The following is a 23,029-nucleotide window of genomic DNA, read 5'->3' on the forward strand; positions in this document are numbered from 1 at the left end:
CTCACTTCTCCTGCAGCCTCTGCCAAGGTTCCTGCATTTCCACCACCAGGAGACCGGAGCTGGACTGTGTGACAAGGCCAAAACCAAATGGAGCAAGCCTCAGAAACGTGATGAAAGAAACTGACTTTATGTGTGGGAGGGAGCAGGGAGTCAGAGCCTGGCAAGCTGGAGTGGCTACCCCCGTGCTGCCCGCTGAGCTCTGCTGCTGTCCCTCCTTGCCCACTTGCCTTACTCCACAGCCTTGGAGCCTCACTGAGTGGGAGCTGCACCAGCCCTGGGCTGGATTCGCCCTGTGGATCCCTGAACAGGAGACCTGGTGGGAAAAGCCTTCAGGTGTTCAACCTCTTGTCCTGTGGTTTTGCAGCACTTAGAGCTGCTCCAGGGAGCTGCACCAGAGGCTTCCACTCTCCCTCTGCCTACCAAGGAGCCCGGGGGCTGGGTGGGGGAGCTGAGCCTTCACAGGATGGTCCCTGTTGCACTGGCAGCTCCACCTGATGAGGATTTCTTTTTGTTGTTGTTTTTATTGATGTAAGTTTCATGCTGTCTTGATTTGCCAACAGTGTTGTCTAGTTGGGAAATGCAATGGGAAGGGTTGGGGCTCGGGGTGGGGCAGGGGGAGGGTTTGGGACAGGTACAAGTTCTGGGAGGGGCATTAATGAATCCCTGGCTTGGGACAAGAAGCAGTTGCTGAGTTTGATAACTTCTTTGTCAGAGCATAGCCAAGATGTGAAATTCAATCTGCAGTACTTTTTTTCCTTCTGTTTTTTGTTTTCCCTCCTTTATTTAACACAAACTCCTCCAATAAACCCTCACTGTCAGAGCTTGCTCTCTTCCCAAGCAGCGCTTACAACATGAAAGTCTGATAGGAGTATCTCTGGAGCCTGGGCCTGGGGCAGTGGTGTCCTGCTGCTCTGGCAAGAAGCTGTTCGTGTTAAGATCCTGTTCTGTTCCCTCACTTGTTCTCCTTGCTTTCATCAGCCTAGAGTGGCAAGGCTAAAAGCAGTGCCAGTGATCACTAACGTGTGAGGAAAAGGCTGAGAGTCATTGTTCAAGGAGTAGCTTGAGACTGAGCAGCTGGAACTGAGCCGAGGGTGCACCAGTCCAGCTCATTTCAACTTAGAGACGAATGTACAAAACTTCCTTGCTCAGTACTGATCGGCCTGAACCAAACTCTCTCAAAAAAAGGGCTTGAATTTGGTGTCTGGAAGCGTGCAAGAAATTGAGTCTGCTGTTGCCGAGCCTCCAGCGGCCCCCGACAGAGCCATCGACTGCCTTGCCTGAGCTCTGTCTCTGCTGTACAGATCAGTGTGTGGGAAATGCTTTGCTGCTGCTCCCACAGGAGGAGCTGCAGCTCTGCTGTCAGCAGCATGCACACTTTTGTTTCTAAACTAAAAGGAAAACTGTTTTTACAGGGCTGTTAACCTGACAACCTAGGGTAGAGTGTTGTTAATGATCTGCTAATGGCTTTTATGTTTGGGTCAGAAAATAAATTGTGCCAAGAAAGTGTTTTAATGTGGCATGAATTGATGCTGTTAACACAGTAACTGGAGTGGCTGAGCTGATGCCTTCTGGACTGGAAACTGCTCCTGGGGTAGGAACAGCTCTTGCTCAGCAGCTGTGGCTCCCCGGAGCGGCCTTAGTCCTGTGCCTGAACCTCTCCCTGCACCGCCCCACTCCCTGTCTCCCTCTGCGGTTTGTGTGCAGTCCCTGGCACAGCTGCCTGGCCTGGCAGCGAGGGGTTTGTTGCACAGAGCTGTTAGCTTTGTTTGGGAACAACGATCAAACCCTGCCTCTGGGGTGCCAGCAGGGGTGGAGGGCACGCTCTGGGCCTGGCAGGGCACTCTGTTGCCTGCCGGCTTCACCTGTCTGGGGCTGAGCTCCTGGCCTGCTGCTGGGAGCCCCATCAGGATCAGACTCAGCTTTCCAGCACGGCTGAGACTGGTGCAGTAGGGAGCTGATGCTGGGGATAGTGAGGTTCACACAGTCTGGTAGCTGTGGAGGGAGGGAAGAGCTCAGGTCTAGGGCTGGGCTTGCAGCATTGCAGCATCATCACAGCAGCTGTGGTGGAGGGGAGGGGGTGTGCAGTGCCCAGGTTTCAGGTGAGTAGCAGGGCAGGGTGCTGCAGCCTGCTCTGAAACTTGCCTGACAGCAAACTTAGCTGAGAAGTTAAAAGGGATTGGAATCTGCTGGGGTTGCTTTTTTCCTTGTGCAGACACAAAGGATCCAGTGGCTGAAAATGTGTGTAGGGAATGTCAGGAATCCTCAGTTCCCTTCCCAGATCTAGCCTGGGCTTGGGGCCTCAGCTTTTCCATGCAGAAAATGTGGTCAGCATGCTGCTGGTTCCAGAGGAGCAAAGCACTTGAAGCTGCATATACGGAGTTGTGTGCTTCTGCCTGCTGGGACCTCACATTTTGCTGCTTCTCAGAAACCCTTATCCCGCCCAGAGGGCCAGAGGCAGTCTGCACCTGGGCAGAACCTCCAGTGAAAGCAAAGGCTGGGGCCAGCTTTTCTCAGTGGTGCCCAGGGACAGCATGAGAAGCAGTGGGCACAAACCTGACCATAAGAAGTTCCATCTAAACATGAGGAACTTCTGCAATTTAAGGCTGGTGCTGCTCAGGGAGATGGTGGAGTCCCCATCCCTGGAGTCATTCAAAACCCACCTGGACTCTGCCCTGTGCAGCCTGACCCTGCTCTGGGAGGGGTTTGGACTCGAGGTGTCTTTGGTGTCCAGAGGTCCCTTCCAACCTGCACCATTCTGTGCTCAGGGAGCTTGTGAAGGACAGGTTTGGATAATTAACTTTCCCACAGTGAAGGCTGCAGGAGAGGTTCCAAAGCCATCACTTTCTTTTGCCAGACTTCACCAAGAAATGAAGCTGCTGCAGAGGCTTGGGGTGAGAAGAGCTTTTAACTTAGATCCTGGAGACCTTTGTCCATTACAGGGACTGCTCTGGTCCTGCTCCCAGGTGACTCGGGTTTGCCTCCTGGCTCTGTTGGTGGAACAGCAGCATCTAGTGGCTACCGGGCGTGCACGTGGCCTTGCTTTGGTCTGCTCTGCTCTTGGTTCGGTGCTGGAGACCATCCCACAGAGATGTTTGCACACAGGTGGATGAGATCCTGGGTTGTCTGCATGCTGGGATGGGTTCCTGTAGGAGATCCCCAGCCTCGCTGGTGGGCGCTGGGTGGGTGCTGTGCATCTCCAGGTCTGCACACAGAGCGGGGAGTAGGTGGGGGAGCAGGAAGCCCTTGCATGGGTGAGGCTGGGGGCAGCAGATCTCTCCTTCGTGCTAGCTGCTGGGAAGAGTTTTCTTTTTTGTTCTGTTGTTTGGGTTTTGTTTATGTGGTGGGCCAGGGAAAGCTTTGAAGTTCTGCTTGAGAAACTGACTCTGGAATTGCCTCAGAAACTAACCTGGGGAGGTCCAAGCTGTACTTCCTCTATGTCCTACTTCCTACAGATTAAATCCAGCCCTTGCCCAGTGCTGGCTCTGGCCATTTGGAGGGACTTGAGGACATCCCTGGTATGCACCCAAGGCCTGCTGCTTCCTCCAGCCCCCTGCAGCCCCTCCAGCCCCCTGCAGCTCCTCAGCTGGGCTGGGCTGGCTGGCTGCTACTCCTGCCCTGCCTGCTCTCTCCAAGGATCTTTCCTAGAAATTGCTGGGGTTATTTTTAGCCATGGCAGGAGAGCACCAGGCTGGCAAGGGATGGGCAGTGGCAGAGTGAGAGGCCTGCACAGTTCTTGATGGGTTCTCCCTGCTGCAGATAGCTCCTGTCCTGGTGGTGCAGAGTGGGGGGGTCCAGCCCCACTGCAATGGTGCTGCTCAGATAATGGCCCCTTTGAGCATGAAGGAGAGGATAAGGAGGGGCTGTGGGCAGATCTGCAGCTGCTGGCCCAAGGTGATCGCTCAGGGTGGCACTGAGCCCCATCCTGCCACCAGCCTGGACACCAAGGACCATGACCTCCAAGCTCCACCATTCTCAGGATCTTCCACCCCACTGGATGATTTTTAGCTATGGGGAAGCAAAATGAGGCTTCTGGCTCCCCAGTGTCCCCTGCTCCTGCCTGTCCCAGTTAGGACCATCTGGCCCCACACGGGCAAAGCGGATTAGCTCTGGGGCCAGGGATCAGGGCAGGGACACTGCTGATCAGATGCAGCATGAGACCCAGCTGGGCAGGGGCTGAACAGCAGTTCCACCATGGGTGATGCTGCCCAGACAGTCCAGGTGTGTCTGCACCTGGCTAGTCTCTGACTACCCACAGGTCCGTATCATCCCTCTGTCCATTCATCCTTCTGTGCATCCACTCAATGAAGGGTGCAGGGCCACACCGACCCTATCTGGTGTGCTCCCTCCCCCCCCCCCTTTACCATTGAATCATAGAATGGTTTGGGTTGGAGAAGCCCTCTGAAATCATTGAGCCCATGGCCACCAAATCATGTCCCCAGGTGCCACAGGTTTCTGGAACACCTCCAGGGATGGGGACTCCACCACCTCCCTGGGCAGCCTGTTCCAAAGCATCCATCCATCTTCTGCCTATTGATCTGCCCATCCACCATCTCTCTCTGTCCTTCACCACACATCTGTCCATCGATCCATCCTTCCTTCCGTCTGTCCACCCACCCACTCCCCAGCTGCTCAAACCCTGCCCAGATGTGTCCCTCTTGCCCCTTCATCTCACCATCTCTCCCTCCAGCCTTTTGCTCCCTTAACCCCGGGCCCTTTCTCACCTTTTTTCCTGCTTTTTAACCTCTTCTTCCCTTCCCCTGTTTTCCCTTTTCCCATTTTTCGGGTTTTTTTCCTCCTGTTTTTGGGTGGGTTTCCCCTTTCCTCATTTTTTGTCCTTTTTGCCGATGTTTTCTCGCCTTTTTCCAATTTTTTTGGTCCTTTTTTCAGGTATTTTCCCCCTTTTTTCCATTTTTTTCCTCCTTTTCTCCGTAACTCCTCCCACGAACCCCCCCCCCCTGCCGTCCCCTCCCGGTCTCTGCTGCCCCCTGCCGGCCCCGCCCTGGCACCGCCACGCCCTCTCCCGACGGCCAAGCCCGTCCTCTAACCACGCCCACTCCCAGACCACCATCCAATCATATCGCCCCTCCCCTCCTGTCACGCGCCCGCGGATTGCTGGTGCGGGCGGTGCGCGGCGCGCGCAGGTGCGGCGGGGCGGGGCGGGGCCGAGCGGCGCGCGGGGATACTCGGGGGGGCGATGAGGGGCAGGGGGGGCAGGGAGGTTTGATAGGGTGCGGGGATAGGGGGATGCGGTGTAACGGGGGAGACACGGTGGGGCTCGGGGCAGGAGATGCTCGGGGGGGCAGTCAGGGTGCGAGGTGGAAGGGGCGGAATGGGAAAAGGGGCACGGGGGAGGGGCAATGGGGGGTGCTGGGGATGCGGGGGGGGAATGCGTGGAGGGGGACAAGGGGGCACAGGAGGAGAGGATCGGGGTGCAGGACGGTGGTGCCTGGATGCTGGGAGCCCCTCGGCTGCTTCCCAGGGGTGTCCCGCGGCTCCTTCCCCTCTCGGGGGTCGGTACTGGGCCGGTGGTTCCTTACTGGGGCAGAGAGGTTTAACTGGGCGGAGGGTAACTGCCAGGCCGGGGCGCTGTTACTGGGGGTGCTGGTTCGTACTGGGGTGCTTGTGCACGGCCCAGGGAGTCATTGCCGGTGTGGCTGCTAATTGTCAGGGCAGTTGCCTCTTGCTGGGATGGTTAGTACTGGGGTCACTGGTGGTGACTGGGGGTCAGTGGTGGCTGCTGGGGTGGTTCATACTTGGGTTACTGGTGGTCACTGGTGGTTACTGGGTGGCTGTGAGCCCGCAAACGTCCGGCGGGGGCCGGGCAGCCACATCCCCATGCAGACAGCAGCTGGTGCCGGGTCATGAGCAACGCCACAGCCCCCACAGCCCCAGGCACTGCAGGTGACTCGTTGGTGGGCTACATCCTGGGACCCTTCCTCCTTGTCACCCTCCTCGGTGCCCTCCTGGCCGTGGTGAGTGGGTGGGTGAGTGGGGAGGGCTGAGGGGGGCCCATAATGCCATCTTGAGCCTCCTGCCCACTCATACCTTCTGCTCCCCACGCAGGTGATGTACGTGCAGAAGAAGCGGAGGTGAGCGTGGGGCTGTGGTCCGGGGCGGGGGGGGGGGTATTGGTCACTGCTTGGCTACCCTCTGTGTGCCCCTGCCAGGTTCGATCGCTTGCGGCACCGCCTGCTGCCCATGTACAGCTACGACCCAGCCGAGGAGCTGCAGGAGTCTGAGCAGGAGCTGCTGGTGGAGGCAGAGGACACCCGGGTGGGTCAGCTGCCGAGTCTGGGGGCTGGAATTTCACCAGGAGCTTGGCTTTGGGGCCAGGCAGGGGTTGGGTGGCTGTGGGGTGCACTTACCAGCAGTGCAGGGTGCTGCTGGGCACTCCTGGTTTTGTTTCTTGCATGAAAATTGTTAAGCAGCCCCAAGTTCAGGAGCCCCCAAGGGCTCCTGAGCTTGGGGGGGAGCACACAGAGGCAGCGTGCAGCGGGTTTGGGGATAATGGAGAGGGTTTGGGGAGGGTTGGGCTGTGCAGCTGCAGCCTGCCAGCTCAGGGTTCTCCACCCACCCTGCTCCTGCGTGGCCTGGGCTGTGCCCTGCTGAAGCCACCCAGCTGCTGAGGGCATCATTTTGTCTTGCAGGTGGTGCCTGGCTGGGGGGGGGCCTCACCCCATCGACCCCCACGCAGGGACTAGAAGGCCTGATGCTGCCCACAGAGCTGGGGCCAAATCCTGCCCACAGGAGCCAAGGGAGAAGGGTGTCAGGAAGGGCAGGATGTGCCTGTGGCAGCCTGGTGATGCCACTGCCTGGCAGCCATCCCACCCCATGAGCACTGAGGAGGTTTTCTCTACTTCTGCACACTTTTGCCTTTTGTTTTCGCTTGAACTGTCCCAGCAGCCCCTTCCACATGTGCCAAGCAGGACAGCTGGGACTGGCAACCCTGGCAGGGGAGCAGCCAGACTCCAGAGCTTTGGTGGGCACAGAGGGCAGGATGCTCATGGAGGAGCAGCAGCGGAGCAAATAAATGTGGGGTTGTGTCCAGCCAAGAGCCTCCTGTATGGGGCAGGGGGGGTTCAGCAGCAGAGTCACATGGACCAGCCCCCCCTGGTGGGGTCAGCATCACGTCCCAGCAGCGTGGCTCGGGTTGGTGTTAAAAAGGCAGCAGGGATGGGGATCTGGGGTGGGGCAGGGGGGCAGGGGTTTGCCTGTTTCTTCTTCCATTGGCAGCTGTCTGTCCCCACAGAGCATGGCTGCAGCCACCCTGGAGATCCCTGCTGAGAAGGCACCATGGGCTCTACCAGCATGGAGAAAAACCTGCTCCCAGCCCCTTCCCAGGGGCTGGAGCCCAGCCAGAGGCATCAAATGTCCATAAAACGTTTTATTCAAGTAACTGCAAATAGGAACCAAAAGGTCATTAACAGCGGACCAAAAAAACCCAAACCAACCAAAAAAACCCCAAACCAAACCCTGATTTTTTTTTTTCTCCCTCTGGGGCTGCCCAACCTCTGGCCCCACTGCAGCTGTTGTGCAGTGGCTGGGGTGGTGTTGGTAGGGAGCATCCTGTGACTCCCCCCAGCCCACCACCCTGCCAGCCTCAATCCCTTGGAGCAGCAGAGCAGCCCAGGCCTTAGAATAATAACTGAGGAAAAAAACAAAGCAAAAACCAAAACTGACCCAAAAAGCCCAAAAGAGAAGGAAAAAAAAACCTGATCCCTAACCCTGGCCCCCAGCAACACTCTGAAGCAGGACCCCCCACAAGCCAACGATGCCCCAATGCCAGCAGCACATCTGCAAGTTCAGATAGTGGAACTTAAATATCCAGAGGTAGTTGTGAATGAAAGGAAAAAAAAAAACAAAAAAGTACTAAAACCAACAACAACAACAAAAAAAAAACAACCCACAAACCAAATAATATAACCAGAACCTGGGAGGGAAGGGCTGTCCCGAGCCACCCCTAGGGACAAGGTACTCCCAGGGATGGACACCAAGCCCTGGCATCACCCAGGAGCTGCTCTCCCACAGTGCAGTCACCCAGGACTTGGAGGGGGGCATGAGGAGGGGGAAAGCCCAGGGGAGCAGCAGGCCAGAGCAAAGGTCTAATGCATTTGGGTGGGGGGGGTTGTCTCACCTTCACTGCCCCCACCCCATCTTGTCCCTATAGAGGCCCCCACAGCAAAGCCTGGTGCTTGGGGGGGCACCCAGCACCCAGTTTGGATGGGTGAGATCACTGCATTGAGGGGGAGTGGGACAGCAAAAGGTGGGGGGGTCCCAGCCCCAGCTCTCTGCCAGGCTCCCCTTTCCCAGTGGGGCTGTGCCAAAACCCAGTGCTGGGGTGAGGAGGGAGCTGGGGTGGGTGTCCCTCCACAATCCCTGGGTGGGGGGCTGTGGGGGCTGCCCAGGTCAGGCTGTTTTCCAGTGCTGCCATTGTCTGAGGGTGAGGAAGGAGCGGAGGAAGGAGGAGGAAAAAGCCAGGGCGGTGCAGAGGGTCTCTCCCCATCCCTCTCCCCCAGCCATGGGGCCGTCGGGCAGTGAGGTAGCGCCGGTCCAGGAGCCTTCATTGCTCCTCCTCAGATGACTCCTGGGAAATGTTCACCTCCTCTTCGTCCTGCTGCTGCCAGGCAAGAGGAGAGGGTTGGAGGGGGGCCGAGGGCTGCAGGACCCCAACCATCATCCCTGGAGGAAGGAACTGGAAGGTCTTTAAGATCCCTTCTGAGCCAACCCATTCTGTACTTGGCCACAGCCTCCTGCTCCCTTCCAGCCTGGAGCCCAGGTTCAAAACCTGTCCTGTGCCACCTCATGTCCCCTTTCTGCTCCAACCTGGCAGCATCTACTCCACAGGCATGGGGCTGCCGTGCCCCCAGAGTGCCCAGCACCCTGCCAGGAGGGAGGAGGAAGCCACTCACTGTTTTTTTGGGTCGGCCTCGAGGTTTTCTCCCTGGTGTGACTGCAGCTTTCTGAGCAAGAAAAAAGATATTTTGGTTAGGCTGGGGCCATGCCCCCCCCGCCGGGCGTGCTGCTGCGGGGTGGGGTGGTGTTCCCCTTCCCCCCAACCATGACTGACAAATTCATCACCCCAGTGGCATCTCCCAGGCTGCTGCACTCAGATAGCCCTGGGGCTGCAGCTAAGTGCCCCCTGCTCTCCTGGTCACCAGCAGCATGCTCCCAGCCCTGTGACTCAGCAGTAGGTGCAGGATGTGACTTGAGTGGTCTCACTGCCAGGTTTATCTTGGGTGTCCACACAGTGACACACAGGATCCCTGCCCTCACCCTCCGGGGTCAGCACTGAGATCCCCCCAGTCCCAGGGGTAGCTCTGGTCTGAATTGTCAATAATTGAGCTCAAATCAGAGCTGTGGTCCCAGCACACAGCTGCTGGGCCAAAGCAGCCTCACCTGTGTCCAGCCACCTCCCCTGTGCCCAGCCACCTCCCCTGTGCCCAGCCACCTACCCTGCCCTTTGTGCTGGCCTTGTTTTTACTGCCCTTGGGCCGGCCGCGGGGTCTCTTGGGGGTCGGTGCCTCGCTGGGCTCCTGCTGGTGAGAGAGAAAGGGGGGAAGGGGAGTCACTGCAGACTGGGGGTTCCTGGGGAGGGATTTGATGCCCAGAGCACCCTTGAAGTACACCCCAGAATGCTCGGGGCTGGGAGCCCCATTCTTCCCTGCAGATCCTGCCAGGGCAGGGATGCTGTTGCAGGTGGCACTGGGAGCACTGGGATTGGCCAGGCAGTGGCTTGGGCATGTGACCCTGGCATTAGCTGGGCTTAGCTCCACCATCCCCAAGGGCTTCCTGGTCCCAGACTCCAGTTTGCTCCCAGCTCCACTAACTGCCAGGGCACTGGGGAAGTGGGAAATCACTTTTTCTGTGGGAGCACAATGGGCACAAGGCCATCTTGTCCCAGGGAGGGGGCTGGGGGTGTTGGTTTGGCTCTATAAAGGCTCCAGCAGCATCTTATCCCTCTGAGCAGCTTTTGTTAATGGGGCTTTAATCAGCCTGGCTGCAAAAGCAGCTTCAGCTGAGGAGCAGGGGCAGGCCCCAGCCCTTCCCTGGCTGTGGACAAGCTCTGGGGGAGCTCTGAAGCTTCCCAGGAGGATTTTGGTGCTGCTGAGCAGCTAGGAGGTGCTGCCCAGAGGGTGTGATGAGAGCTGCACCATAGGCATCCCCATCCCTGCCCAGAGGATGCTGCCAGGGCATGACTTGGGTGGTTTCTTGCCACCCCATAGCCTGAGGGTGTCACTGAGGGCACTGCTGCGGGCAGAGGTGCCCAGTGGGGTACCCCCCCGGCCCCTTCCTCCCAGGGGATCTCACGTACCTGTGGCTTCTTCCTGGGCCGCCCCCGACCCCTCTTCTCCGCCACGTCCTTCTCCCCCTTGGAGGCCAGGGGCTGGCTGGACTTGGCTCCAGATTCACTCATTGTCCTTCAGCTGTGGCGAGGAAGGGGAGGAAGGTTGGTCAGCAATGCCTGGCTACACTGGGCTGTGCTGCTCCCCCAGCCCTTGCCCCCACAGGCATGATGAAGCCTTTGAGGGATGAGGATGGAGCCCCCCAGGGATTCACCCTGGCCATGTCCATGCCACCCTCTCCCCAGCACTAAAGATACTCCTCACAGCCCCTGTCCCCAGGCTCCTCTGTGGGGATGGGGGGTGGCCAGTGGGGTATCAGCACAGCCAGCAGGTGACAAGAACCAGGGTCCCCCTCTCTAAGAGCTCTTAGAATTAAAACCCAGCTGCAAGGAGCAGTCCCTGCCCCACTCCAGAGCCTGCATCCTGCTCCTCTCTCTTTGAGGGCTGGCAGGACCCACAATGGAGAAACCAAAAGCACCACCAAGAGCTATGCCTAGAGGAGACCCTCCCTTGCCTGTGGTTTCCCAGCCCTTGAGCTGGGCAGCACCACACTGGGGGCTGCAGGGATCTTCAACCCTAAACCAGGCAGCACCTGGGCAGGAACAAAGCTTCCTCCTGCTGTTGCAGAGCTGCAACCTGCCCCTCCCCCTCCCCCCCCTCCTGCCCTGCAAACAAACCTTTGGCCCCTGCCAGTTCCTGCTGGGATATCCCCAGAGCGCTGAGCCTGGGCCACCACCAGCACCAGGGGATGGAGCAACAGGCTGCAGGGCCTGCCCCCACCAGTGGGGCTCTGGGTGCTCAGACCTTCCCTGCCTCACCTGTCCCTGCTCCCTGCCCTCCCCTGGGCAGGGGGATTGCAGCCACAGCCCTGCCAGAGATGCGGCCTCCATCCTCCCATCACTGGCTGGGGAGCAAAATGAAGAGGCTGCAGGGCAGGATCCTGCCCCAAGCCCTTGGCATGGACAGTGCTGAACCACCCTGGTGCTGAGCCAGCTTCTGGGGTCCCCAGCAGGCATTTGGGGAGCAGCAGCTCTGCCAGCCCTTCCCTCAGAGCCCAGCCCCTTTCCCCAAGAGGAGAGTGGCTCCATATTTAATCTGGAGCCCTTGAAATCCCAGACACGCTGCCGGCACTGGCATGCTGGAACAGGATGAGTGGTGGCACAGCACCAGGAGCCTCCAGGCACTGCCATGGGGTCCCAGGGCCCTGCAAGGTGGTGGAGGCTCCCACAACCCTGCTGCTCCCTCCCTGCCCTGGCAGCCAGCACTGAGCACCCAAGGCAGGATGCTGTACTCCTGCTCCTGCCACTCTGGCTGGGTTTTGGGACAGCCACCACCTGGCACTTGTCCTAGGGACCCTGGGTTGTCCCCGTGTGTGTCCCAGGAGACAGGGTGGCTTTCCTTGCCATCCACAAGAGGAAAAGGCTCCATTTTCCCCTCTCCATCCAAATGCTTCCCCAGAGCCATGGGGCAGGCTCCACACCCAGCTCCCAGCCCAGACGCCATCAGGATGGGCTCCAGGCTGGAGGGGCACAGGAATGCTCCCACAGCCACGATGCTGACTGCTGACCCTGAGCACAGGCTGCTTGCCCTGCTCCTTGGCCATGGCCATGCATAGACTCACAGAATGGGTTGGGTTAGAAGGGGCTTCAGAGATCATCCAGCTCCAACCCCCTGCCATGGGCAGAGATACCTCCCACCAGCCCAGCCTGGCCTTGAACATCTCCCCAGCCTCCCTGGGCAACCTGTTCCAGTGTCTCCCCACCCTCACTGTCCAGAGTTTCTTCCATTCTGCCAAAGCAGAGTGGGGGCACCTGCTCAGAGTGGTGACCAGAGTTTTCCCAACCAAAACAGGGTTGTGGGAGCAGCATCCCAGTCTTGGGAGTACTTGGAGCTGCCTGGCAGACTCAGCTGGGAGGAATGGTACAGCCCCTTTGGGACCTTTCTCTTTCTGGGGATGGTCCCTGCACCCCTGCCCTGGGTCCCACCCATAGGCTCCAGAGCTTGGCAGCCTCTGGTCTGGCTTCTTCTACCTGCTCTGTGCACAAAGACAGAGGAACTCTGTCTTCCTACCTCTGCCTTCAGGCTTAGCAACTGGCAGCCATTTAGGTGGTGGCAGAGCAGGGGGCAGCTGGCGTGCTGAGCCTCTCTGGGGATGCCAAACCTCACCAGGGCAGCTAGAGGGGGTGCAGGTGAGCCATGGGGCACCAAGAGCCGTGCTCAGACCACAGAGGCTTTTTCAGACACATGCCTCAGCTCCTGTTCCCCTCTGGAAGTGACTCAGAGTGCAGAACAACAACAACAAAAACCACCCTCAGATTCTGGGCTGGGCTTTTTCTGTGGGTTTGTTGGTTTTTGTTTTTTTGTTTTTTTTTTTTTGAGACAGAAACCATGCTGTTGTGTAAACACCCCCAAAATATTACTCACAGCATCTCAGAGCCCTTCCAGGAGTCTCTCAGAAGACAAAAACAAAATGAAAAGAAAAGCAAGATTTGGGTGTAGGGAAGCAAAGCACTGGAGGAGTGGGGCTGGGGTGGGTTAGTCTCTGCTTGAGCCAATCTCTGTCAGAGGAAATGAAGCCTCCATGCTGAGCCCTCTACTGTAGCTGGGAGGAACAGATGGGCCCAGCATGGCCCCCACCCTGCTCTCCCCCACCCTGCCAGTGATGGCCGTGGGCCCCACGCCACAGGCCCCATGCCACAGCTCCAGCCAGGGGCACTGGGCACCGTCCCAGCCGTGGGGATGCCAGCAGGTGTGTGTCCCCCAGCCACGAAGTGCTGGGCAAAGAGATGCACATCCTGCCCATCCCTGCACCACCTCTGAGCTCTGCCCAAAGGCTCCAGAGCTGAAACCACCCCAGGGGACCAAGGGCTCCCCTCTGGCATGAGAAGGATGCTTGGGTGAGGAGCAGCTGAGGGTGAACACCTGGGGGTGTTCAGCCTGGAGGAGGCTGAGGGGAGACCTCATTGCTGGCTGAGAGGAGGATGGAACCAGGTGGGGGTTGGGCTCTTCTCCCCGGTAACAAGTGACAGGGTGAGAGGAAATAGCCTTACGTTGTGCCAGGGGAGGTTCAGGTTTGATATTAAGAAAAATTTCTTCACCAGAAGGGTGATGGTGCACAGAACAGGCTGCCCAGGGACCTGGTAGAATCCCATCCCTGGGGGCTACTGGGGGACATGGTCCAAGAGTTGTGTCCAGGAGATGCCAGGGCATGGCTGGAGTCCATGAGCTTAAGGTCTTCTCCCACCAGGTGATTCTGTAAGCTTAGGGATGCTCCTTTCTCCCATCAGCACCTTCCCAGCCAACAATACTCTTCCCAGGAGCAGCCCCACCTCTGTGTGATGCTCCCTGGCTCGGTGGCACCTGCCAGGCCCCTGGAGCACCCAAGAGCTAGTGGGATGGTGCCAAGCACACAGTGGGAAGCAGCTCCAGCATGGAAGCCATAGAGGAGGAAGGGAGGGCGCAGCTGTGTTGCCATGGAGGAAAGGAAGCAGCTGAGACAGAACCTTTCCAGGCAGGGAGGAACTGGTTGGAGATGAGGGCAGGGGACTGCAGGCTCCCTGAGGTGGGGAGGAATAAAGTTCTGCAAGGTTTGGAGGTAGAGGGGCTACGTCTACCTCTAGAGCAATGGAGCTGGGGGATGAAGGCCTGTTCCCCTCTTCTCCATCCCTATGGATGCTGAGCCTCCAGCCCCATCGGCTCCCTCTGCTCCACACTGCGAGCTGGGCCTTGCTCAGCAGCCACCTCTTGCCCGAGGGAGGTGGCTGGGCTGTCACAGAACCAACCTGGCCCCTGGCAGGGATGCCTCTCGGTGTCTCTGGGCCTGCTCCTGCCTCCCTCCCGCTGCCTGTGCTGGCTTACACCTCTCGGTGCAAATAACCACACAAATCCCCCACTCCGCCACCTACTCTTAGATTAAGCAAACCAGCCCGGGAGAAGCAAGGAGACAGGCGGTGGCTTTAGATCTCAAAGAGAAAAAAATCCCACAAAACAAAACAAAATCCCCCGAATCAATCTCTTCACGCCCAGGAAATCTCGGCTGATTGCAGCTGGAGAAGGCCGGCTGGAGAAGGATCCCGGCCGCACCTCCTGGCTCAGGGAGGACGGGAGAGGGGAGGAGGGGTAGGGAGAGCGGAGCGCAGAAGTTGAAGAGCCGGTTCGGCCGGGGTGGGGAGGGATGTGCGCCGCTCCGCATCAGGACAAGGCCTCCGTGGAGCTGCTCGGAACCCCCCCTCCACACACACACACACATTCCCCCCACCCACCCACACCCCTACCAACACCTCCCCAGGCCTGCTATTAAGGCAAGTCCACCCCCCTTCCTTCCTGGGCATGCATAATAAAAGGAAGTGATAAAAGAAAGGAAGGAGGGAGGTGGGGGAGAAAGAAAGAGGCAGGAAGGGCACCACCGCATGCTTTGTGAAGCCCCTGTCCTGCGGGGGATAATAAAACCCCGGGGGGAGCCAGCCCGGGGTGGCATCACCACCACCCCCCAACACATCCCTCCTGGGGAAGGGCCGCGGGCTAGCAGGGCTCCCAGCTCTCGGGAGCGGCGTGGGCATTGCTAGGCGGGGGGAAGGGCTGAGCCCCAGCAGCACTGCAACTTTGCACCGAGTTCTGTGTTTGTCCCTCAGCCCCCAACCCCTCCTCCAATCGGGCTTGGCCGCACGCGTTTTGATCCCAAGCACCTTGCACCAGCCCTACGCGTCCCACACTGGACCCCACGCACCTCGCATCGGACTCCACACTCCCTACACCGACCCCGCGCACCCTGCACCGACCACGCGCACTTTACACCGGCCCCACGCTGGGCCCCACACATCCCATGCCGACCCTACTCACTACACCGACTCCACGTACCTCGCGACCCCCAGGCACTGGGGGGTGCCCACTGCACCCGGCTGCAGCCCGGCTCCCTCGCCGGGCTTTGAGGTCTTTGCATCACCCCAAATGCAGTAAGAGGAGGGAAGAGCCTGGTCCCGTCCCCATGCACCCTACTCCAGCCCCCACGCACCCCACTCCGGGCTCCGCGAGTCCCTGCGAACGGCGGGCGCTGTGCGGGGGGGTGCTCAGCGCAGGCAGCAGCAGCTCGGCCTCCCTCCCCCTGCTCCCTGCTTTTGAGGTGTTCGCAGCGCCGCAGAGTAAGTGGAGGGAAAGTTCCCGGAGCAGCCAGCCCCAGGACCCCCCGAGCCGTGTCCCCCCCTCCCCATGGCCCCGCCAGGTGCATCGTCCTATTAATAACAATAATTATTAACCAGAATCGCTGATAAAGGGTAGCGCGGAGCCGCCGCACGCACCCGCGCGTCCTTGCGAGCACAGCACCCCGGGGGCGATCGTGCACAGCATGCGGAGGGGTGGCAGGGGAAGCAGAACTGGACCCCCCCAAGCACCCTCTTAAGCACCCCCCTCCTCCCCCCCCAGAGCAGAGAGGCAAGAGGAAGGCCTGGACTCACAGTCAGCTTGATCTCGGAGCTGGGCGTCTGGGCTGGGGATTATGATGATGATGATTTTTTTTCGGGGGGGGGGGGGGGTGTTGTATTTTTTTTTTCCTCTCCAGGCGTGTCTGTATTGTGAAGGGAATTAACCCCCCTCCAACCCGGCGGTTGCTGCTGCTCTGCTGCTGCTGGCAAATGCAGATCTGAAAAGGAGAAGGCAGAGGAGAGAGGCTGCGACTCGCACACGCATCCCCGGCTCAGGCAGGGCCCCCCCCCTCCCACCTCCCCTTATTTGTGTAAATAATAAAGAGTGGGGGGAAAAAATCGCTCCAGGAGGAAGGAAGCTGGGTCAAAATCATCTGCAGGGAAGGAGGAAAAGGAAAAAAAAATAGGAAAAGAGGGGGGAGGGAGGGAAGGGGGGGAGAAGGAAAAAAAAAAAAAAAAGGCAAGCTCCCAGCCTTACTGGAGGGGATCCAGCTGCTAAAAATAGCCAAATCACACTCGAAATTAAATAAGGGCAACCAGGCTAAGGGGAGCTTCCAGCCCTTTGCGGAGCGGGGGGAGGAGCAGCCAGGCTGCATCACAGCGGGGGCGGGCAGGCGGCGGCGGGGCCCGGACCGATAGGTTCGTTCAAAGGGCTGCGGCGGGCAGGCGGCTGCGGTGCTCCCCCTCCCCAGCTCCGGGGCTGGCGGAGAGTTTTCCCCCGGGGGCAGCGTTGTGGGAGAACGGAGACAACCTCCTTGCCCTCCCTGAGATGCTCCTGGCTGGGTGGGGGGCGCATAAACCCCTGGACCTCCTGGGATGCTCCTGGCTGGGGGGTGTGGGTACCCCTGGACGTCTTGGGATGCTCCTGGTTGAGGCTGGGGATGGGTAGGGGGTGCGGGTACACCTTGATATCTTGGGATGCTCCTGGCTGCGTGGGCGGCATGGGTACCCCTTGATGTTCTGGGCTTCTCCTGGCTGGGGCTGTGTGGGAACACCTCGAAGTTAAAGCCCCGGCTGCCCCCCTCCCCCTTCAAAACACTCTCCTTGGTGTTTTTGGGCATTTGGTATCAGTGGGGGCAGTCACCAACCGGGGCTGTGCCACACACCGATGGACAAAGCTCAATGCTCTTTCCTTTCACTTTCTCCCTGCCAGGTTAATTTCTGTGATCTCCATGGGGATGCTCCAGCAGCGGCTGCTCCATCCCTGGGCCTCCCAGGGCCAGCTGGGGTTTGTCACCATATTTATTTTGTTTTTCATGGCAGAAATGGGGGGGGGGGGAAGTCCTGCTCAGTGTGGTGGTGTTTGGGGAGCTGATGAGCAGCCCTGAGGGTCTCCTGGGGGTTCAGCAGATGGTAAAGAGCTTTGCTCTGGATTCCTGTGATCAGTTTTGAGAGGTGGTTTGGGTCAGTCTGGAAAAGGAGGCAAGATCAGCTCTCCAGGTATGTACCCCCAATCCCAGCCCCTCCTTGTGGCACAGGCAAGGTTTTCCAAGACATTTGGGATTTCCTGGTGTTTTTTTGGTGGGATGCAAGGAAATCCAAATGAGCTGAGCTTTAGGCTGGCTGAACCTGGGTTTAATTTTCATGCAAGTTTTTCTTAAAACAACACCCCCCCAAAAACAAACAAACAAACCCAAAACAAAACAAAAAAACCACAACAAACCACAACCCTTTACAAATGTGAAACTTGGGGGGATCAATGTCTGCATGTGCAAAACTTCAGCACCCTGAAAAGACCCCAGACCCAACAGAGTTGGGCTCAGGGCACTTATTTTGCTAATTGTTTGTATTTTTGAAATCTCCTGACTGAAACACAATCAGAGCAGTGTCCCTCTCTGACCATTAGAAAAAGAAAAGCAAAGAGGAGGGGGAGGAATAAAAAAAACCACCCTGGAAGAGGCTGAGCTGTTTACAAGTCATCACCCTGCTGGCACCGCTGTGTTTTGGGACTGAGCTCCTTGACCCTGGGCATGGTGCTGGAACTTCTCCCTGTGAGGGCCCTGCATCCACCAAGGTGTTTGTAGACCTTGAGTCTATCTATCTATCTATCTATCTATCTATCTATCTATCTATCTATCTATCTAGTATTTTTGGCCAGAAGTGGTGTGAAATTGCATCATTGGTGTAAAACTGGAGGTGCTGTGGTGCTTGCTGCCATCAGCAGCCCCAGCCCTGCTTGGGCTTTGCCATGAGCCCAGTGAGAAATTTGGTTTCCATGCCTGGCAGAGGTTGGCTGTTATTAACATCCCTCCTTATTTATTCAGCAGTGAATGGCTGAGGCTGGATTGCTGTGAACAGCCCATGCTGCTCCTTCTTGCTTTGATCCCTGAAACTTTTGGCAATTCCTACCCTGGGAAGTCTCCCAGGAGCCTGCCCAAGCTGTGGGGTGGCCACTTGGTCTTCACAGCAGAACAGAGCTGCTGTGAGATGTTCCCAGCAGAGAGGATGGAAACCAGCGCAGGACTGTGTGCACTGGGGGCAAAAAATGGGGATATGAGGAAATGGGATTCATTTGGCACTCAGAAAGTGTTTTCCAGGATGGGAGGACTCAGGAGATCCTGGAAGCAGCCTGGCAATGCACAGCAGATAGGCCTGCACTGCAGGGTGGGGGCTGCGGGCAGTGCCCCCCCACTTTGAATCTAAAGCAAGCTGTGGGGGGTTGATGCCCGAGCAGCAAAGGGAGGTGTAGGGTGGTGCCCGGCTGCAGGGACTTGAGCAGAGCCCAGCACAGGGCCCAGGACTTCAGCCTGGGAAGATAATTTTCACTTTTGTTTTTGGAATTTTCCCCAGTTTAAGCCTGTGGTCGGTATGGATTTTGGAGGAGGAACCCACAGCCTGCAGGTCAGCTCTGTGCTGAGCCCAGAGAGTACAAATGGCTGGAACCAGGGACACGAACCAGGGACGCAAACAGGGACACAAAGTGATGTTTTCCCTCAGTGTGGAGGAGCAGCCTGCTCCATGCCAGGGTAGGTGCTGCCCTGTGTTATCCTAACCAGGCAGGGAATCCTGCTGGGGCACAGGCTGGGGATGTCCCTGGCTGAGGTGTTTGTGAGGCCAGCCATGGCGGGAGGGGACAGGGACAGGCTCTTTGTTTCCCCTTCTGGCTTTGTTTCCATTGATGAAGCCCCATGTGGCCAAACAGCCCCAAACCCACCCTGGAACAGCTCTTTCAATTTAATTAAACAACTCCTTCCTTCTCCGCAGCCTGGATTTAGCATTCACCAGAACAGTATTTCCCTGCAGCTTTATTCCAGGGACAAATTCCTGAATCAGCTGATAAATCACAGCCTTAAAGCTGCTGCTCTGGGGGGCACAAGCCCCCAGCTTGCAGGACAGGCTGTGGGGTGTGAGTGCTGCAGATGTGGGGTGCACACAGGGCATACAGGGTGCCTCCCTTCTCTTTTATTATCCAGAAAGGAAAACTTTACATTGTGCATTGTGCTGGAAATTCTTTTCCCCCAGGTTTATAAAACATGAATTTGTATTTTGTGTCAGGCCTGGGAGGAGATCAGACAGGGAAATAGGTGCCCAGTGCCTGGGCAAAACTGCAGCTCTGCAAGGTGCCCCGAAAAGAAAATGCTTGGAATAATTTGATATTCTCAGTGCTCCTGTTCAGGTTCCATTTGAGCAGGAGGAGAAACTTCTTTGGTGTGAGGGTGCTGGAGGCCTGGAGCAGGCTGCCCAGATGGGTTGTGAAGTATCCTCTGGAGAGCTTCCAACCCGCCCTGGCCATTGTGCTCCTGGGCAAGCTGCTGTGTGTGCCCTGCTGGAGCAGGGGGGTTGGACTGGGTGAGCTCCAGAGGTCCCTCCAACCCCTCCATGCTGGGGCTCTGGAATTTCTTCTCCTTCAGCTCAGCAGCACTCTGCAATTTTGCAGATGCTGATCATCTGCACCCAAAATGCAGCCACCTCTGCGGGGGATGTGAAGGACCAGAGGGTGACCCTGTGAGGAAGGATATCTTGTCCCCCTCTGCCCCATGTCCCAGCGGCAGCCCCCGAGCCCCACAAAGCTGCGTGTGGGATTTGGGTGCCTAATTCCTGTTAATGTCCTTGGGAAAGGTGAAACCCGATCCTCTGAAGGCAGCTCTGGAAAACCTCTCAGCCCGGGCTGTTGGGTAATTGGGAGGACTAATTAGCAACGTGGCATGTTGGTCACCTCCGGAGCCCTCCTGAACAGCAGCTAATTAACCCCTGCGCCTTGCAGAGACGGACGTTGTTCCCTGCAGGGGGGAGGTTGGAGTCGGGTGCTGTGATGTGCTCCAGGCCAGGTGAGGAGCAAGTTCCACTGCTGCTGGTGTCCAGCCTGCTGCTCGACTGTGCTGTGTCCCTCTCAGATGCCTTTGATCAGCAGTGCTGGGACTTTGCTGGCCAGGGATGTCTCATGCTTTGCCTGGAGCAGCCCCCAGCACCAATATGGACCTAGCTGCATCATGAGGAGCATTTGTTGAGGATCCTCCTTCTGCACAAGAGGCTTTGCAAAATGAAAAGCCCGAGGCAGGACCTGGCTCCCTCTCCAGCTGGGTTTGCTCATTTACAGCATTCTGGGGTTGCTGGAAGCAGGGACCATGCAGCTTCTCTGCAGCCAGATCCATGTGGGAGAGCAGGGGGGGGGCACACAAAGACCCCTCCCCCGCTGCTGTGATCTCAGAGCTTGCCTGCAAATCCCTGCTGCAATATTTATTACTAGCTGCAATCAATAATTATCCTCAGGAAAAGACATTGCTGGCAGCCAGCATCTCTGCTTGCTTTGGGAGGGTGGTTTGGGGCCGAGGTGTGTGGGACACTGAGCTCCTGCCCCCATCTGCACCCAGGGGGAAAAATGCGGTGGAAATGGGAGTAGGGGACTGAGTGCTCGGGAGAAGGGCTGCTGTAGGTGTGAGGGGTGGTTTGGCCACCTTGGTGGAAGGTTGTAAGGCTGGGCCTGGTGCTGCTGGGCACTCCCCAGGCATTGCCCCCTCCCTGCCCCTCCAGCCATGCTGCTGGATGTGGTATTTTGTGTTTCTGACTGGGAGGCGATGGGGGCTGGGTCAGCAGAGCAACCACTGCCCTGTCCTTGTCCACACCATGCCCCATCCTGCCTCTTGCTCACAGGCCCTAAAAACCTGGATTTGGGGGTGCTGAGCTGCTGCCTTCCGCTGCTGGGTTCAGGCTTCATGATCCCAGAATCCAGGTTTAATTCCTTCCCTCCTTTAAACAAAACTTTGCTTTCAATCCCCTGCCAGGGGCAGCTGGGTGTGGAGGGGCTCAGTGCTGCTGGGTCTGTCCTGTGCCCAGGAATCTGCACAGCAACCCCTGAGCTACAGCTCCCAGCGCTGAGCCCGGGCAGCCACATGGCACAGGGAGAGCAGGACGAGCCGGTGGGGCTGGAAAGTGGCTCTGGCTTGGGTGGGGATACTCTGCCGTGCCCGCGCAGCCGCTCGCTGCCTGCATGTCCCAACCTGGCAGTACCCGTGGGGACGTGTCCCTGCCTGTCGCCCCTGCTCAGCTGCAGCAGGGTCCAGCTGAGCCCAGCCTGTGGCTTTCCCATCGCTCGGGATGGCAGTGGGATGGGGCAGGGGCTGCTGCTTTGGCTCTGGCATCCCAGGGTGGAGCATCCTATTATTTCGGGGGAGCAGTCTGGCTCCTCGGCCACCAGCCGAGTCCCCTTCCCTCGGTCCGGAGTGGGCTGCAGGCTCTGGCCCTGGCAGGGGAGCTGCGATGCTCTGGGCTGCGGCCATGCCTGCGGCGCACAATGGCCTTTTGTCTGCGGGGCTGCCCCGGGAACATCCCTGCAGCCCAGTTTCCCAGTAACATGAAACCTCCTCGGGGCTGCCTGCTGGAGCACAAAGCTTGGGTTTGCTGGGGAGGGGCAGCTCTGGCCCCGTTCCCGGCTCCCTCTGCGCTTCGGCACGCATGCAGCAAGCGTGTTGGCGCTCAGCTGGGTGCTGGGTGGCCACCAGCTGAACTGGGGTCCTGCTAGAAAGGGGGTGACATAAATCAGGGGAGCACCAGGAACAGAGCCTTGCGCTGTCCCTGTGCCCATGGGAGCTTCCATGCAAGGATGCAGCCAACCCATGGGGTGTGCCCTGGCACCTTCCTCACCCTGGAGCTCCTCACCCTCAGCAATCCGAGAACTCCCCTGCTCCCTAATCCTCTTGGGGGGCACCCAGGGCATATGCCAGCAGGTCAGGAAATACCTATGGGTATTCCTTGGACCCCTTTTTCACCTGCAGCCCCAGCCCACCTCACCCCAGGGCTGGAGACTAACAAAGAGGGGGTGACAAGGGTGGGGAGGAATGGCAGTGACAGTAATGGGGGACAGGGTGAATAGAGATGGAAAGGGTGAGTGGAGATGGGAAGGGTGGGTGGAGATGGGAAGGGTGGGTGGCTACTGCAGGACTTGCTGCCTGGCTCCCAGCAGGGTCTGTCTGCCTCCTGACTGCTTCCTGATTTCTTTTCACTCGAGGTATTTGATAGCAAAGGGCTCTTTGAAACTGAACAGTGCATCAAAGAAGCTGGTGGCAGCCAGCAGCACCCCTGCAGGTGGTGGGGAGCAGGGTCAGGGTGGGATGGGGGTGCTGAAAGTGGTAGACGGGATGTGCTGCAAGGGTCTTGCAGGAGGTTGGAGGATGGGGGATGTGATGCAAGACATGGGATGTTTTTCCTTCCAGGATGAAGGGTTGGCTCCCCTGGAGTCTCTGCAGCCTCCCCAGCCAGATGGCAGCTTCCCTGTCCCACCTGCAAAGGCCGCCCTGAGCTGTTACTAATGGTCACCCCATTCTGTGGGGGGCGTGTCCTCAGCTCACCCTCCCACCTGGGCAGCATCCCAGGGGACACTCATCAGCCACATCCCTGCTACCTCTGGGACAGCAAACCCAGCTGAAGCTGCTGCCACTCACTGTGGTTTCCACCTTTGCCCCCTTGGAGAGGTGCTCCCAGCTCTGCCCCCTAGGTACAATGATAGAATCCCAGAATTGTTTGGGTTGGAGAAGCCCTCCAAGAGCATCCAGTCCAACCATCAGACCAACACCACCATGGCCACCAAACCATGTCCCCAGGTGCCATGGCCACAGGTTTGCTGAACACCTCTAGGGGTGGGGACTCCACCACCTCTCTGGGCAGCCTGTGCCAATGCCTTGCAGTACAGAAATTTTTCCTGACATCCACTGGAAATCTGCCTGTAGGTGGGGGCTGTGTGGGTACAGCCACCCAGTACTTGTTTGCCTGGGGTTGTGCTCACTGCTGGTGACCCCAGGGTCACTGTGGCAAAGGGGGAACGCTGGGGAGGCT

General features: G+C 58.3%; 2 protein-coding genes across 2 annotated transcripts; one reads left to right on the forward strand and one right to left on the reverse strand.

Annotated features, from left to right (window-relative positions):
* The first annotated feature begins 5,861 nt into the window (after nucleotides 1-5,861).
* SMIM29 (small integral membrane protein 29) lies at nucleotides 5,862-6,701 on the forward strand. The gene is made up of 4 exons (XM_054395957.1): nucleotides 5,862-5,972; nucleotides 6,064-6,089; nucleotides 6,168-6,273; nucleotides 6,648-6,701. Exons 1-4 carry the CDS (start codon nucleotides 5,862-5,864, stop codon nucleotides 6,699-6,701), a joined length of 297 nt encoding a protein of 98 aa, XP_054251932.1.
* A 1,859-nt stretch (nucleotides 6,702-8,560) lies between these two features.
* HMGA1 (high mobility group AT-hook 1) lies at nucleotides 8,561-10,414 on the reverse strand. The gene is made up of 4 exons (XM_054395952.1): nucleotides 10,313-10,414; nucleotides 9,453-9,533; nucleotides 8,910-8,960; nucleotides 8,561-8,617 (listed from the first exon to the last, which is right to left on the reverse strand). Exons 1-4 carry the CDS (start codon nucleotides 10,412-10,414, stop codon nucleotides 8,561-8,563), a joined length of 291 nt encoding a protein of 96 aa, XP_054251927.1.
* Nucleotides 10,415-23,029: the final 12,615 nt, after the last annotated feature.

This window comes from Indicator indicator, chromosome 35 (assembly GCF_027791375.1).
Source record: "Indicator indicator isolate 239-I01 chromosome 35, UM_Iind_1.1, whole genome shotgun sequence".
Classification (NCBI taxonomy): Eukaryota; Metazoa; Chordata; class Aves; order Piciformes; family Indicatoridae; genus Indicator; species Indicator indicator.